Source organism: Erinaceus europaeus, chromosome 8 (assembly GCF_950295315.1).
Source record: "Erinaceus europaeus chromosome 8, mEriEur2.1, whole genome shotgun sequence".
Classification (NCBI taxonomy): Eukaryota; Metazoa; Chordata; class Mammalia; order Eulipotyphla; family Erinaceidae; genus Erinaceus; species Erinaceus europaeus.
In genome coordinates, this window is record NC_080169.1 from 47,879,567 (window position 1) to 47,898,289 (window position 18,723).

Genomic DNA, 18,723 nt, shown 5'->3' on the forward strand with positions numbered 1-18,723 from the left:
CAGACAGGAGAAAGTGCTAAAAAGCTTGTAAGCCATATGCTCTCTTGTTTTGCCATTATGGGGGTCCCATTATTTTTGAAAACAGACAATTCACCTATGTTTACAAGCAAACAATTTAAAGATTTTTGTTCCCTCTGGAATATTACTCATACCACGGGCATTCCCTACAATCCACAGGGACAAGGCATTGTCGAGAGGGCCCATCAAACTCTGAAGGCTCAACTAAATAAAGATAAAGGAGGAACATATCCCCCCAATATCCAGCTAGCAAAAGCCTTAAGTACGTTAAATCTCTTTAATATTTACAATAACTCGACCTTACCCCCTATTATTCTTCACTGGCAAACACCATCTACCCTCCCATCTATTAAGGTCAAATGGAGAGACCCACTCGATAAAGTTTGGAAAGGGCCTGACCCATTATTGACCATGGGAAGGGGTTTCGCATGCATTTTCCCTCAAAATTTCTCTAAACCTGTCTGGGTTCCTGCCCGCCATGTCCGACAATACCCGCAGGATGGCACTGTTATTCCTGAAGAACAAGAAATACTACAAGAGGACCAGATGCAGGATACATCCCAGGACCCGTAGTACGACATGGCAGAACCTGCAAAATCTGGCTCACAGAGACCTCTCTCCTACCCTTTCCCTGTATGTCTTATGTTATAACTGGCCAGTTGTTTTTGTGAGTGAGTGTGTTAAATGACAATTTTTTTTTTTGCATGACCCATCTGCTTGGAGTACTCTAAAAGGTAATTGGCTTTATATAAAAATGCTGGACGCAGCCAAAGTTTCTGGAGACGTCCAGAAACATTCCAAAATTTTTTTTTCTTTCTCCCTCTTTTGAATTTTATATATAGTTTTGGTATATATGTAAGTGTTTAGTCTTAAACTGTGTGACTAATGACAGATTTAAATTTGTTTTTAAATAATGTGTTTTTATAACAAAAGTTCTTTTTCCTCCAGTTTGTTATAACTAAATGTTTATGGGTATGTCTCAAGTTTGGTAACACTAACTTAACGGTCAGAAGTGTAACCCTACAGCTACACTTTTACCAGACAAGGTAAAAATTAATTGTTAAGGTAACTTACTATTTAGGTAAAAGTCTAAATGTTCAACGTGACTATTCATTCCCAAAACTAAACTATATAAATTTTATATACAAAACACCTTTGAAGGGCCCCCAAAGGTGCCCTGTAAACTATCTTGTGGAAATTAATCCACAACAGATCTGGCATCAATCTGGCACTGTAAATGTTAAAATCATTGTCACGAATATGCGTTAACTCTCTAAGCAATTTGAGTCTGTTTAAAATACATATTTTAGCTAAAATTGGTCTCAAGATCCTGCGGTAGAGGCTGCTACAGGAGGTCACATTAGATGACCTTTAAATAAAATCATAAAGAGATTCTAAACCAATTATAATCATCGAGGTATCAACTATAACAAACCTATAACTTGTTACAAGTTCAAATTAACCACGAGAAGCAGATTGTTTGTGTTTCTTTCACAGGAATCCCGGAAAAACCATCTGAACCCCTGCACACCCTGACATCACTCACTAGATGGCACGACTATCATGGCACACCCCCCGAAACCCTAGATGCCACTCAACGCGATCTGAAGAACCTGATACACAAACTCCAAGGACAGAACTTTCTTCATGCCTGGTTACCGTTCCTGCTTCTGACCTGCTTGTTACGTGTTGGCAGTTCCAGCTAGCTATCTACAAAAGAGCAACATTCCAGCGGCTGACCTCCCTCATGCAGCGTTGCATCCCCTGCCAATTCTTCCCCTAGCCATCTACTTCGGACTGAGACTTGTATCGGACTTTCTGACATACCCTATATACATTTTACACAATTTTGAAGCAGCTTATTTCCCTTCACGCTGCTGGTTTTTCATAGACTGATCCTGAGTAATTCATAGACTTTACAGACTGTTGCCTTGAGGACTATACAATGCCAAATATCCCCTCTGTTTGGTGGGTCATGCCTCCCGCCTCCCCCTCATTATGTACCCTTGCCCCTTTCCCCACCCAAACAGGGAATGTTCCTTTACACACCAATCCTTCCCTTCACACCACACTGGCTTTTACTTCTCCCCTACTTGTCCCTTCCTGCTTTGTTATATCATTTAGGCTTATGCCCAAAAGGTTTCTGCCCCATGATAGTCTTTTACAGACTTTGTACATCTTATGCAATTACTAGATAGAAAGATAGAAAAGATGTAGAGATATTGTGAAGAGATGGTTGAGCAGGCTGCGCTTAAACCTATGAGATGAGTCTCTCCAGGTAAGTCTCTCTCTCTAAAGAGGGGTTGAGCACAGGAGGACGCATAAATCTCACAAGGTTGGCAGCCATTTAAGCCTTCCCTCCTCCACAGAAAGTCCTACATCTTCCCACCTGAGCATGGCATTCCTCTAAAACATTTAAGAATGCTCCATTTTTCTTTACTGTGTCCATTTAGATATAAAGGGATAGGAGGAGATGTTGCTGAGGAGTTATTCTGATGCAGTCTCTGCCCCCAGGATTTTCTATGCCCTGCTAAATCCTAGAGTGCCCCCTTTCAACCAATCCTGGTCCTACACATCACCCCTGGTTGTCGCCCAATAAAAAGCCCCCTCACCCCTCCCCTCTCTCTCTCTGGGCTCTCAGCTCTCCCTCTCTGAGGTCTCGCTCCCTGCTCTCCCCCCGTGGTCGGCCATTGCTGGCTGGCTCCACGTGGTCTGAACCAAACCTCCCCCCATCCTATAATAAAGATTTGTGTACCCCTTTGCTCTGGACGTCCGCTCTCTTCTCCACGGTGCAGCCCGACACCAGACCACCGCAAGCTACAAATTTGGAGGTTAGAATCATTCATTTGTAGTGAACAATGAATTTGGATATATTAAATGTTTAAACACTGAAAATCTTGATTTCTCTCTCTCATATACTTTCAGGGTGAAAAAGCTTCTGAAGGACCAATTGGATCACAAGGATTGCAAGGCCTGTCAATCAAAGGGGACAAGGTACTGTTATGGGTTAAATAATGAGGGAAATTACAATAAAATTTCTATGGTTCTTTAAAAATATTTTAATATCTTTATTTATTAACTAATTAGTAACAGCTAGAAATCAAGAGGATGGGGAAGATAGAGAATGAGAGAGGCAGAAAGACACCTGCAACACTGCTTCACCACTTGCAAAGCTTTCTCTCTGCAGGTGGGGGCTGGGTGATTGAACCCAGGTCCTTGAACATTGTAATATGTGTTCTCAACCAGGTGCACCATCACCCAGCCCCTGTATAGTTCTTTAATTTTGCACATTTGTGAACTATGTATAGCCTTATAATGATACCAATAAAGTGTCAGTTCATTATAAATCTAGTAAATAGAAGTTATAATATTATGTAGGTTAAATTTTGATCCAGAAGTCTCATCATACATATTTATAGTAATGCTTAATTTACGTGAGTTCTTCTAATTCATTTGTTTCATTCATTTTACTTCTAGAAACTTTATCATTATTTTAGCATGTTTGAAGGTGAAAGATACTTCTTGGTAAAGAAAATAGTTGTAGATCACCCTGATACCAAAAGAAGAGAGGGACACAACAAAAAAGGAAAACTACAGACCAATATCTCTGATGAACATAGATGCCAAAATATTAAACAAGATCTTGGCCAACTGGATACAACAGCATATCAAAAAAATTGTTCATCATGACCAAGTGGGATTCATCCCAGGAATGCAAGGCTGGTTCAACATCCGTAAGTCAATCAGTGTCATTCACCACATCAATAAAAGCAAAGCCAAAAACCACATGATTATCTCAATAGATGCAGAGAAAGCCTTTGACAAAATCCAATACCCATTCATGCTCAAAACTGTACAAAAAATGGGAATAGATGGGAAATTCCTCAAGATAGTGGAATCTATATATAGCAAACCTACAGCCAGGATCATACTCAATGGACAGAAGCTTAAAGCATTCCCCCTCAGATAAGGGACTAGACAGGGCTGTCCACTGTCACCATTACTCTTCAACATAGTATTGGAAGTTCTTGCCATAGCAATCAGGCAAGAGAAAGAAATCAAAGGAATACAGATTGGAAGGGAAGAAGTCAAGCTCTCACTATGTGCAGATGATATGATAGTACACATAGAAAAACCTAAAGAATCCAGTAGAAAATTACTGGAAGTTATTAGGCAATATAGCAAGGTATCAGGCTAAAAAATCAATGTACACAAATCAGTGGCATTTCTTTATGCAAACACTGAATCTGAAGAAGAAGACATCCAGAAATCACTCCCATTTACTGTTTCAGCAAAATCAATCAAATACCTAGGAATAAAGTTGACCAAAGAAATGAAAGATTTGTATACTGAAAACTATGAGTCGCTACTCAAGGAAATAGAAACTGATACCAAGAAATGGAAAGATATCCCATGCTCATGGATTGGAAGAATAAATATTATCAAAATGAATATTCTCCCCATAGCCAAATTTAATACAATACCCATCAATCACTACAATAATTTATCTGGAACACTACAATCATTTATCTGGAACATGGAAACACCTAGAATTGCCAAAACCATCTTGAGGAAAAGAAACAGAAATGGAGCCATCACACTCCCAGACCTTAAACTACATTATAAAGCCATCATCATCAAAACAGCATGGTACTGGAACAAAAATAGGCACACAGACCAGTGGAACAGAATTGAAAGCCCAGAAATAAATCCTCACACCTATGGACATCTAATCTTTGATAAGGGGGTGCAAAGCATTAAGTGGAAAAAGGAGGCTCCCTTCAATAAATGGTGCTGGGAAACTGGGTTGTAACATGCAGAAGAATGAAATTGAACCACTTTATACCACCAGAAATAAAAATCAACTCCAAATGGATCAAAGACCTGGATGTTAGAGCAGAAACAATCAAATACTTAGAGGAAAACATTGGTAAAACAGTTTCCCACCTACACCTCAAGGACATCTTTGATGAATCAAATCCAATTGCAAGGAAGACTAAAGCAGAAACAAATCAATGGGACTACATCAAATTGAAAAGCTTCTGCACATCCAAAGAAACTATTAAACAAACAAAGAGATCCCTCACAGAATGGGAGATCTTCATATGCCATACATCAGACAAGAAACTAATCACCAAAATATATAAATAGCTCAGCAGGTGGGGGTAGGTAGTATAATGGTTACGCAAACAGACTCTCATGACAAAGGCTTCATCAAGTTCCAGGTTCAATCCCCCTCACCACCATAAGCCAGAGCTGAGTAGTGCTCTGGTAAAAAACAAACAAACAAACAAAAAACTCAGCAAACTTAGCACCAAAAAAGCAAATGACCCCATCCAAAAATGGGCAGAGGATATGAACAAAACATTCACCTCAGAGGAGATCCAAAAGGCTAACAAACATATGAAAAACTGCTCTAGGTCACTGATTGTCAGATAAATGCAAATTAAGACAACATTAAGATACCACCTCACTCCTGTAAGAATGGCATACATCAAAAAGGACAGCAGCAACAAATGCTGGAGAGGATGTGGGGACAGAGGAACCCTTTTACATTGCTGTTGGGAATGTAAATTGGTACAGCCTCTGTGGAGAGTAGTCTGGAAAAGTCTCAGAAGGCTAGACATGGACCTTCCATATGATCAAGTAATTCCTCTCCTGGGCTTATACCCCAAGGACTCTATAACACCCAACCAAAAAGAGGTGTGTACTCCTATGTTCATAGCAGCACAATTCATAATAGCTAAAACCTGGAAGCAACCCAGGTGCCCAACAACAGATGAGTGGCTGAGAAAGCTTTGGTATATATACACAATGGAATACTATGCAGCTATCAAGAACAATGAACCCACCTTCTCTGACCCATCTTGGACAGAGCTAGAAGGAATTATGTTAAGTGAGCTAAGTCAGAAAGATAAAGATGAGTATGGGATGATTCCACTCATCAACAGAAGTTGAGTAAGAAGATCTGAAAGGGAAACTAAAAGCAGGACCTGACTAAATTGTAAGTAGGGCACCAAAGTAAAAACCCTGTGGTGAGGGGTAGACATGCAGCTTCCTGGGCCAGTGGGGGTTGGGAGTGGGTGGGAGGGATGGGTCACAGTCTTTTGGTGGTGGGAATCTTCGCACAACGCCAAACTTTGGGCATAGACTCAGATTCCAAGATGTGGGACAGGAATGAAGCGAGCCACTTCTTTGCCACGGGGCCCAGGTTAAGAATGAGTTCTGGGGTGATGTTATCATAGCCAGCAGCTGTTCCCGGTTTAACCCCCTTCAAAGCGTCTTCCAGTTCAGACAGTGTAAAGGGAGAGATTTTTGGAGATGGACAAGATAACCGGAAGTGGGATGACCACTCATGGGAAATTTCTCTTTTCCAGACTGGGTCGATCTTAGGACGTCCAACTTGAGTTAGGTGACTGGCCACTGAGTTTGGAGATACGGGAGGATGGGAGACGGGAGGGGGTTGGCTACCGGCACCCAGTCTGTGAAGAAGCTTCCAGGCCTTCCTACTTGAGTGGGTGAAGTTCAGACTTTCCGTGAGTTGTTGCCAGTGGGCTTGGCGTGCTGCATCCAGGGAGGCAATGAGATGGTCAGCCACATCTGGGTCCCCCGACTCATCATACTGCTTTAGTAGTTGCTTGCATTCAGCATCAAGACAAGGCGTATAGTTAGCACGTCTCCCACGAGGAATGGCTTGGGAAGTTGCTTTGAAGATGGCTTGGCAGAAGCGCCTGTAGGAATCTTCAGAGGGGATAGAGTTAATTGGAATTTAGGAATAGATTTGTTGGTAAGATCACTGAACAGACGCCAGTTTGCTTTCCGTAAGTTCCATCTTAGTTTCTCCGAGCACAGAATCAGTGGGAGCTGGAGACCAATGTGGATGATAGCTGGGCGGTGATGACTGTGCGGGAAGATCTTGAGAACTTGTCTCATAGCGGGAAAGGCTTGGCGGTTGACTGTGCTAATCCAGCACAGGTTGGGTGACGAGTCTTTATTCCATCTAGCACTGTGAAAAGAGCCTGGCTGTTTGGGATCGTATAATAGGGAGAGGTCATTTGCTGAAGCCCAGTCGGCTAAGATAGAGCCATCAGCACGAGTGGAGGAATATCCCCAGTCTTGGTGATGACTATTAAAGTCTCCAACGTAAACGGCTGGGTGATTCGGGCTAGGCAGGACCTCGTTATCCCATGAGGCACTGGGAGGCTTATATACGTTGACGAGCTGAATAGTTCTAATAGTAATGGAGTCGTAGAAGGCTGTATGGTAAACGTCCGCAAGACACGATTTGGCGTAGATGGCTCGGCCTTGTTTAGGATGGAGATTATAGCATATAGCGGCAAAGAACTGGCTCGCTTCATTCCTGTCCCACATCTTGGAATCTGAGTCTATGCCCAAAGTTTGGCGTCGTGCGAAGATTATAGCGGTTTTAAAACCAAAGAAAGACCCAACACTGGCCGCCAGCTATAGACCAATTTCTCTCCTCTCCATGTGTTACAAACTCCTTGAGAGGCTGCTTCTGTCACGTATTTCTCATCTTACAGAGAAATTCCTATCACCCGCCCAGGCTGGTTTCCGCCCAGGAAGATCTACCTGCGAACAAGCCCTGGCCCTCTCAACTTACATTGAAAATGGATTCCAGAAGAATTTAAAGATGGGTGCTGTCTTTGTTGATCTCACAGCAGCCTATGACACGGTCTGGCACCGTGGTCTCCTGGTCAATATCTCAAGATGCCTGCCCCCATGGGTGGCCAACACTATATCGTTTCTTCTCCAAAACAGAAGTTTCCGGGTACATCTGGGTGACAAGTCTAGCAGATGAAGACCTGTCTCAAGTGGCCTCCCCCAGGGCTCTGTTCTGGCTCCTATGCTATTTAATATTTACATCAATGACCTCCCAGAAACTGCTTCAAGGAAGTTCATCTACGCCGATGACATCTGCTGTGCAACTCGGGCATCCAAGTTCGACATCCTAGAGGAAACACTCACGAAAGACATGTCTCTGATATCTGATTACTGTAAAAAATGGCAACTAATTCCTAGCACTGCAAAAACGGTATCATCTGAGAATCCGGCATGAAGCCCAGCCAGTCTATCTTGGCATTACTCTCGATTGCACTCTGTCATTTCACAAACATCTCATAAAAACTGCAGCAAAGGTGGGCGCAAGGAATAACATCATTGCAAGACTGGCCAGCTCCTCATGGGGCGCAAGCGCTTCCACACTACCATCATCATCTCTGGCATTATGCTATTCCACTGCAGAATACTGTGCCCCAGTATGGTTCCTTAGCCCCCATGTCCACTTGGTTGATTCCAAATTATATTCCTCCATGAGGATAATTTCTGGAACCATCCGTTCCACCCCGGTTCCATGGCTGCCAGTTCTTAGCAACATCGCCCCGCCAGATATTCGTCAGGATGTGACATCATCTAAGTTCATTTCCCACATCTACGCTCGACTGGACCTGCCAATATACGCGGATATCTTCGCCCACCCTGTTCAACGCTTGACGTCTCATGGTCCCCTATGCCTACACTGAACTTCTCTGTTCCAGTCTCTTGGAAACAGAGCTGGCAGTCAGCTGAGGTAAAGAACAAACACCTCATCACAGACCCCTGCAAGCGTCAACCTGGCTTTGACCTAGCACGTTATAATTGGGCTCTCCTCAATCGCTATCGAACAGGCCATGGCCAGTGCGGCTATGTTCTATCGCTGGGGAGCCAGAGACGACCCGAACTGCCCCTGCGGCTACAGACAGACTACAACCCGCATAGTCAACGACTGCCACCTCTCCAGATTCAAAGGAGGTCTCGAAACTTTACATCAGGCTCAACCTGATGCTGTTGACTGGCTACGGAAGAAGGGCAAATGCTAGAAGAAGAAGAAGAAGAAGAAGAAGAAGAAGAAGAAGAAGAAGAAGAAGGTGGTGGTGGGAATGGTGTTTATGTACACTCTTAGTAAAGTGTAGTCATATAAATCACTATTTTATTAATATGAAAGGGGGAAAATTAATTGTATGTCTTGAAGTTTTAAAAACACAGACTGAATCTTTTTAATATATAGGCTGTGTATTTGATATGCGGACTCTCTCAAAAGCCTAGACCAAGTAGATCAGAAGCAACCAATAGCACAGCTGTATACAAGATAGTGTACAGTAGTACAGCAAACCCTAACAAAAGGACTTTTCAAAGTTAACCCAATTACCAAATATTGTGACGATAACATTAACTATCGATTGTCTTTTTGAACCCTAAGACAGCAGGAACCTCACATCTCCACTATAGAGCCTCTACTTCCCCTAGTCCTGGAACCTTTGGATAGGGCCCACTTTCCCGTATGCCTCTCCCAATCCATATCAAATAATATTGCATCTGCCGATCACAACCTAATCAACACAACGATTGCCACGTCAACATGCTTCAGCTCAGACTGTGTCCAGAGACTTCACATGTGGAATGACAACCCTTCATCTTCATTACTCGGGTGAGACCTTTCCTTTCATAGTATTCTCTACTTCCATCCCAGGTGGTTCACTTTCTTTCTTTCTTTCTTTCTTTCTTTCTTTCTTTCTTTCTTTCTTTCTTTCTTATTTATTTAAGAAAGGATTAATTAACAAAACCATAGGGTAGGAGGGGTACAACTCCACACAATTCCCACCACCCAGTCTCCACATCCCACCCCCTCCCCTGATAGCTCTCCCATTCTCCATCCCTCTGGGAGCATGGACCCAGGGTCATTGTGGGTTGCAGAAGTTGGAAGGTCTGGCTTCTGTAAATGCTTCCCCGCTGAACATGGGCGTTGACTGGTCGGCCCATACTCCCAGTCTGTCTCTCTCTTTCCCTAGTAGGGTGTGTCTCTGGGGAAGCAGAGCTCCAGGACATATTGGTGAGGTCTTCAGTCCAGGGAAGCCTGGCCGACATCCTGATGGCATCTGGAACCTGGTGACTGAAAAGAGAGTTAACATACAAAGCCAAACAAATTGTTGAGCAATCATGGACCCAAAGCTTGGAATAGTGGAGAGGAAGTGTTAGGGAGGTACTCACTGCAAACTGTAGTGTACTTCTGCTTTCAGGTATATATTTTGCAGTAGTTTATGGATATGTGTGAACATAAGCTCTCTCTCACAGAAACTGGTGTATATCTAGGTTTTGGGACTTTGTTAGAAAGTGAACCACTTCTCATAGGACCTGGTCTATATCTAGGTTTTGGGACTTTGTTAGGAAGTGAACCGCCTTGAATGGAATTATAGAATACTATGAAAGGAAAGGTCTCACCCGAGTGATGCAGCTGAAAGGTTGTCATTCCACACCTGAAGTCTCTGGACACAGTCTGAATTGAAGCATGCTGAGGTGGCATTCGTTGAGTTGATAAGGTTCGGGTCAGCGGATGCAATATTATTTGGTATGAATTGAGAGAAGCATGCAGGAAAGTGCACCCCACCCTAAGGTTTCAGGACTGGGGGAAATATAGGCTCTATAGTGGAAATGTGAGGTTCCTGCTGTCTTAGGGTTCAAGAAGACAATAGATAGTTATTGTTATCACATTATTTAGTAATTGGGTTAACTGTGAAAAGTCCCTTTGTTAGGGTTTGCTGTATAATACCCAACATCTTATATATAGCTATGCCACAGGTTGCTTCTGTTCTCCCTGTTCTAGGCTTTTGAGAGAGTCAACATATCAAAGACTCAGCCTATGTATTAAAAAGACTCAGTTTGTGCTTTAAAAAGTTTGAGACAATCAATTTTTCCCCTCTCATATTAATTAGTGATTTATATGACTACAAATTAATAGGTGTGTACATAAACACCATTCCCACCACCAAAAGACTGTATCCCATCCCACCACCCCACCCCCACCCCCACCCCCGCCGCCCAGGGAAGGGAATGTCCACCCTCACCCTCACCACAGGGTTTTTCCTTTAGTGCTCTACTCATTTCAGCCATTTTAAGGGACTGTTTGATCTAAGTGGGCAGTGTATTGGACAGAATTTCTTGCTTTTGTCTGTGGGTTATGTGTGACTGTGGAGTGATACTGCTCTGTTTTGGTTCATCAAACTTAGTGGCATGTCTGACACTGGTAGTCTAAAATTCTTTTATTCAACATATACCTACAGCTGTGGCTTTTCTCTCTCGTCAGTTATTTGTTTCCTTCAAAATAACTGCATCTTGGGCTAGGAGGATAGTATAATGCTTATATAAAAAGACTTTCATACCTGTGTCTCCAGAGTCCCAAATTCAATCTTTGAAACCACCGTAAACCGGAGCTGAGTAGTGGTCTGGTAAAATTAATACAAAATGAAATAAAATAAAATAAAACAACTACAGATTAAACCCACAGTAGAAGTATGGATGAGGCCATTTGTAGAAGCAGTTGGAGGTTGATAGGACCTATGGACCATTAGGGATGGTGAAAGGGAGCAGACTGTCAGTGGGCCAGTTAGCAGACTGTCAGTGGCCTTGTTATAGGGTATAACAGAGCAAGGAAAAATTAAAAATTATCGTTAAGGAATTTTAGTTCACATCTATTATTATTGGTTAAAGAACTCAAGTGTGCATCTAATATTATCTACTGCTGCTGAAAAAGGAATTTTATTTTATTAAATTTTTTTAATTATCTTTATTTATTTATTGGATAGAGGCAGCCAGAAATCGAAATGGAAGGGGGAGATAGAGGAGAGAAACAGAGAGACACCTGCAGCCTTGATTCACCACTCATGAAGCTTTCCCCCTGAAGGTGGGGACCAGGGGCTTGAACCTGGGTCCTTGCACACTGTAACGTGTGCCTAACCAGGTGCGTCACCACCTGGCCCCGAAAAAGGAATTTTATATCTGTTTGTGCTAAGAAAGGAATAATAGTTGACCAGTAAACACTCTTTTTTAAAGAAAGGTACCCCAGTATGGTCCTTTCTGCATATTCTATATTGCAAGGAAACACCCAGTTTTATAGGATGGACTTTAAGGGCATAAATGACACTGAAAGCATGGAATCCTGCACATACACAGAGGAGATAGAAAAATCGAAGCAAGAGGAAAAGGGTAATAGTGGGTGGATGGAAGATGATTGGAGAGATTTACCTACTTTCTCTCATTTGGCCAATGAATCTTTTTTAATGAAGTTAGAAGATTTTCTTTCTTTTTTCCTTGAGTCTGTAGCAGTTTAATGGAAGATTTGTGACACATTTTTGCATAGAAAAAACACATCATGTCTTTTCTGACAGTCCACAGTTGATATGATTATATTTCACAAAATGAAGAGACTCTACAAATTCTTAGTATTCACAAGGAATGTTAGCGATGTTGCTTAATATAAAGTCAATGGTTTATCAATTGTATTTTTATTACTAGCAATAAAGAAAATATTAAATTTAAGAAAATACTGTATGGGGAAGTGGGGTGGCACACCCAGTTGAGCACACATTTCCATGCAGAAGACCCTGGATTGGAGCCCACCACTCCCTATCTGCAGAGGGGAAGCTTCACAAGCTGTTCTGAAGCAGGTTTGCAGGTGTCTTTCTCATTCTTTCTCTTATTTTTTTATTATCTTTATTTTATTTATTGGATAGAGACAGCCAGAAATCTAGAGGGAAGGGGGGCAAGAGAGGGGGAGAGACAGAGAGACACTTGCAGGCCTGCTTCACCACTTACAAAGCTTTCCCCATGCAGGTGGGGACTGGGGGCTTTAACCCTGGTCCTTGAATATTGTAATGTGCACTCAACCAGGTGCGCCACCACCCGGCCCCCTCATTCCATCTCTACCTCTCCCTCTCCCCTCAGTTTCTGTCCTATCAAAACAGAAAGGAGGAGGGAAAAAAAAAGAAGGAAAATGGCCACCAGGAATAATGGGTTCATAGTACAGACTCTGAGCCCCATCAATAACCCCAGTAGAAAAAAAAATACTAATAGCCAGGTGATGGTGCACCTGGTTAAGAACACACATTGCAGTGTACAATGACCTGGGTTCAAGTCCTTGGTCCCCACCTGCAGAGGTGAAACTTTACTAGTTGTGAAGTAGAGCTACAGGTGTCTCTCTGTTTCTTCCCCTCTCTATCTCCCCCTCCCCTCTCAATTTCTCTCTGTCTCCATTCAGTAACAAATAAATAAAAGTAGCTTAGATATTAAAAAAAAACTTTAAAAACAAAATTAATACTACATCAATATAACACTAAATTTTAAGACTGAATTTTTTGAAAAATTAAACCAAGTGATATGCAATAGTTTGCAAAGAAATCTAAAAAAGCAAAAAGAAAAAAAACACACCTAAGTCTAGGCAGTACCCTTCCCAGTAGAACCTACATATTATTTAAACAATTTTTTTGTGTTTTCTTTTTTTATCTTTTTATTTTTTTAATTTTTTTCTTTTCCTTTCTCTTTTTAATTTTACTTATAAAAAGGAAACATTGACAAAACCATAGGATAAGAGGGGTACAACTCCACACAATTCCGACTACCAGAACTTCGTATCCCATCCCCTCCTTTGACAGCTTTCCAATTCTTTAGCCCTCTGGGAGTATGGACCCAAGGGCATTGTGGGATGCAGAAGGTGGAAGGTCTGGCTTCTGCAATTGCTTCCCTGCTGAACGTGGCCATTGCCAGGTTGATCCATACTCCCAGCCTGCCTCTCTCCTTCCTTAGTGGGGCAGGGTTCTGGAAAATCACCTCCAGGACACATTGGTGGGGTTGTCTGTCCAGGGAAGTCTGATTGGCATCATGGTAGCATCTAGAACCTGGTGGCTGAAAAGAGAGTTAACATACAAAGCCAAACAAATTGTTGACTAATCATGAACCTAAAGGCTGGAATAGTACAGATGAAGAGTTGGGGGGGGGGGGGTCTCTGTTTTGTAGCTAGCTAATAGGCACATTTTAGTTATATTCTAAAGGGCCTGTGGCTATACTAGTTTATTATTTTTTTTCCCTGAGCCTGAAATCTGATATGCAGGTGGATCCTAGTTATTGTCTGGGGAGATGATGTCATGGCTGGAAAAAGAACCAGAAAGCTGGATTAGGGAAGAGAGTAGCTTCCAAATATGGGAAAGGTATATAAATACTGTTGACTGTATACCCCATCGATTTGATATGATCTGGGGCCCATATTCAGCTTAGGAGCCTATGTGACCTCTGCATCCTTGTAGATCTGAGCTCACATTCTGTGGTTATGAGTAGAAACATTACAAGCTGCCCCAATATCAGGACCTATCTTCCTCAGGTGTAGCATAGAGTATGTTGTCCAGCCCCTCTTCAGAGGATGGAACATTCTCTACTGCTGTTGATCCAAGTTGAGTGCAAGGGCCTATGGAGGCCCACACAGGGGTCTATTTTGTTGTTCCTGATAGAGATGACCGGTAACAATGGAGAGAGGAATTTATTTGAGGGATTTCATTTCTTATTTTAAAATTCCTTATTGGGGAATTAGGAATTTTATTTATTTTACAAGTTGTATGTGATATTTCTGGAGCTCGGTGCACATACTACGAACCCGCTGCTCCCCCTGGCCATTTTTTCCTTTTTTATTTCCTAATTAAATTTTATTTATTAGATAGGACAGAAAGAAATTGAGATTGCATGGGAGATAGAGAGAGAGAAAGACATCTACAAACCTGCTTCATCACTTGTAAGTGTACCCCTGTAAGTGGGGAGCAAGGGCTTGAACCTGGGTCCTTGAGCTTGGTTGGCAATATGTGTACTTAACTATGTGTGCCATTGCCTGGTCCCCTTTTAAAACTACTTTTCAAGGGAATCTAAGACATGTGCAAACACCAGAGATCTTATGCCACTTTGGCAATGTATGTGTTCAAGCAGGTGTACAGCTGCTTGGCCCCTATTATGACATTGGAGTCATTTATATATCTACTTCTAGGTATAAAGTTTTATTATACATCAGGTTGATATAGCATTTGTTATTCATGATTAACTTGGACATTATATTTCAATCTGGAATTTATCATTTTCAGGGTATCTGTGTTTAAATGGCAAAATAATGGCCAATCATACAAATTTTTGAGATAATACAATTCAAATAGCTCAGTTCTAGTTGCTCATCCATCTCTAAAATAGTCTAAATATTTAAGATGCCCTTTCTTTCTTTGGAGTAGTGAGAAACAAATGCAACGGAGTTTTATGAGTTTGGAAAATTAAAACTTTCATGTATTTTTGACATGGTATTTATGCTTTTACATTTGGAACACAAGCAAAGAAAACACAGGGAATATCAGCTACCAATTACAAAATATCATGTAGAGATTATGAAGCTTTCATCTGTTATCATCATTGCCAAATCAATAATGTCTTTTCCTGTTCCTGGTCCATTCATTTATGTATAGCTTTAGCTCTAGAAAGTTTAGTTCAGTGATATATAACATTTTAAACCATTTTTTCTTTAATCACTCTCTCAAATCCTGGTTTTCATATTATACCCTGTGATTTTTATACCTGTTAATGTTTATTATAGTGAGGGACTGGGCAGTGGTGCATCTGGTTGAGCATGCAACTTACTGTGCACAAGATGCCAGGGTTAAGCCCCTGTGGGAGAGAAGCTTCATAAGCAGTAAAGCACTGCTGCAGGTATCTCTCTTTCTCCCTATCTCCCCTTCCACTATTAATTTCTCTCTGCCCTATCCAAAAAATAAATAGCATAAATAAATACTAAAAAAGAAGTGTTAAATATATATATTTGTTATGGGGCTGGCAAGATAACTTCAATACTGTGCTTGCTTTGTCTTGGGCATGATCCAGGTTTGATTCCAGTTCCCACTTCAATGATGGAAATTTTGATGCTGTGATTTCTTTCTCTCTGTCTCTTTGTATTTGCCTTTGCCCTTCTATCTGAAAAAGTTGGCCTGGATAAATGAAGATCCACTGATGACCAAAAAATGTTAAAAAAAAAAATTATGATCCTAATAGAAAGTGTTTGTCATTATTAATAACCATTTAGGGAGTAGGGCAGTAGCGCAGCGGGTTAAGCGCACTTGGAGTGAAGCTCAAGGACCAGCCTAAGGATACAGGTTTGAGCCCCCGGCTCCTCACCTGCAGGAGAGTCGCTTCACAAGCAGTGAAGCAGGTCTGCAGGTGTCTGTCTTTCTCTCCCTGTCTCTGTCTTCCCCTCCTCTCTCCATTTCTCTCTGTCTTATTCGACAACGATGAAATCAATAATAATAATAACAACAATAAAATAAGGGTAACAAAAGGGAATAAATAAATATTTAAAAAAATTAATAACCATTTAAGATTTTGGGGGGTCTTATGAGTGTAAGAAACAAACTTATTAAAATAAGCTAATGAAAATTTTCACCAACTTAGACTAATTGACAGAACATTTGTATGGTTTGGGCAGCTCTGAACTACTGACTGTTTGAAAGAATGGAGTGATTTGATTTACCATGTTGAAATGTTTCATAGTATAAAAATAGATTTTTTTGATTTAATATAATTCCAGATTAGCAAGCTCTGCAAGAATGTAGTTTCACTATTTTGTTTCTGACTTGTTTTTTATATAGGGGGATTTAGGACCTGTGGGACCTCAGGGACTAATGGGCATCCCTGGAATAGGGAGTCAAGGGGAACAGGTAATTAACACTTCCTCCTTTTCATTTTGGAATAGAACATTCTGAACAAATATTGTTCGCTGAAGTCTGTTTTTGTAAACACCTTTGAATATATTGGTCAAATTATGAAATAGCATCCCAAAATGAATGTAGTGAGGGATAAGGTAGTTCTATGACCTATTACTATTTACAACTTTCACATACTCTAAAAATCATATATTTCTCAGTGCTAGAACATTCAACATTAAAATCAAATTAATAGAATAAAGATTGAGGATGTTATTTTGTATTCTTAGTTTCTTTTCAGAGGAATAGTTTAGTTAATTTTTAGTTCGTATGTCTTTTTTTTCCCTTGGAGATTTATGAATGATCAAATCCCACTTTCCTAATGTCAGTTGATTAGTATTTTTCATCATCTTGTCCTGCATCACTCTAAACAAATATTAAATCTAAGATAGAAGTAATGATTTAATTTAATGCACAATATCCCTGAATAGAACAAACTTCAGATGGACTTTAAAATGGCACTTGATCCATTTTGGGTAGTAAAAGAAAAAGTCTCTGAGAATGTCTTTATGTTTGTAGCTGGAAACTGCTTCCAAAATTCTTTTGGCCATAGCTTTTGGGAAAAAATTGGGCAATTTTTCTAGAGCTAGATAATGTAAAAATAATATAACAATACATTGTAATATATATGTGAATTTTTTTACCTATGTCATCTAATTTAATCAAATGGCAAACACACCCAAATTTATGCTGCACATCCTCCCACATAGAGATTAACAAATCAATTTAGTTGAAATTAAATTACTAAGGTTTAAGTTATTCTCTTGCTTGGAGAATGAGTAATGTTTCCTTTATATAAGATAGTAGGAGAAAAATAATAAGGAAAAATATTTTCTGATCTTATTGTCAACACCAGTTCTAATTTTATTTGTTTCTTAATTCATGTTTTTATTGTTATTATTTTTCTTAGCAAATGCAAAGAAATTCCCATTTCTTTCCCCTTGCCGAGGTCATAGTACAATATAGTAGGAGGATTAAGACATCAGAGAGGGGGGAAGCTTCACAAATGGTGAAGCAGTGCTGCAAGGGTCTTTCTTTTTTATAAAATTTTTATTTATAAAAAGGAAACACTGGGAGTTGGGTGATAGCACAGTGGGTTAAGCACAGGTGGCGCAAAGCACAAGGACCAGCGTAAGCATCCCAGTTTGAGCCCCCAGCTCCCCACCTACAGGGGAGCCGCTTCGCAGGCAATGAAGCAGGTCTGCAGGTGTCTATCTTTCTCTCCCCCTCTCTGTCTTCTCCATCTCTCTTCATTTATCCCTGTTCTAACTATGACATCAATAACAACAACAATAATAACTATGACAACAATGAAAAGCAAGGGCAACAAAAGGCAATATATATGAAATACTGACAAAAACCATAGGATAAGAGGGGTACAACTCCACACAATCCCCACCACCAGAATTCCACATCCTACCCCCTCCCCTGATAGCTTTCTTATTCTTTAACCCTCTGGGAGTATGGACCCAGGGTCATTATGGGGTGCAGAAAGTGGAAGGTCTTGCTTCTGTAATTGCTTCCGTGCTGAACATGGGCATTGGCAGGTCGATCCATACTCCCAGTCTGTCTCTCTCTCTTTCCTTAGTGGGGCGGGACTCTGGGAAAGCAGGACACAATGGTGGGGTCCTCTGTCCAGTGACGTCCAGTTGGCATCATGGTAGCATCTGGAACCTGGTGGCTGAAACAAGAGTTAACATATAAAGCCAAACAAATTGCTGACTAATCATGAACCTAAGGTCTGACATAGTGGAGCTGAAGATTTGGGGTCTCCGTTTCGTAGATAGCTAGTAGGCCTATTTTAGTTCTGCTCCAAAGGACCAATGACTATACTAGTTTTTTCCCGAGCCTGACCTCTGATATGTAGGTGGACCCAAGTTATTGTCTGGGAAGATGATGTCATGGGAAAGGTGTATAAACATTGTTGACTATATGCAAGGGTCTTTCTCCCTCTCTGCCTACTCCTTCCTTCTCAATTTGTCTCTGCCTCTATTCAATATAAGTAGAATAAAAATAATAAAAAATATTTAAAGAAACAGAAGAGGACAGATAAATCTAAATTAAAAAAAAAATCATTAATTTACTGTTGGATATTTTGGCT

General features: G+C 40.9%; 1 protein-coding gene across 1 annotated transcript in view; it reads left to right on the top strand.

The window, feature by feature from the left end:
• The window catches only part of COL28A1 (collagen type XXVIII alpha 1 chain), a 301,074-nt gene that overhangs the window by 92,600 nt on the left and 189,751 nt on the right, over positions 1-18,723 (top strand). Inside the window, 2 exon segments of the mRNA XM_060196187.1 lie at positions 2,944-3,012; positions 16,509-16,577. Coding sequence (XP_060052170.1) covers positions 2,944-3,012; positions 16,509-16,577 — 138 coding nt within the window.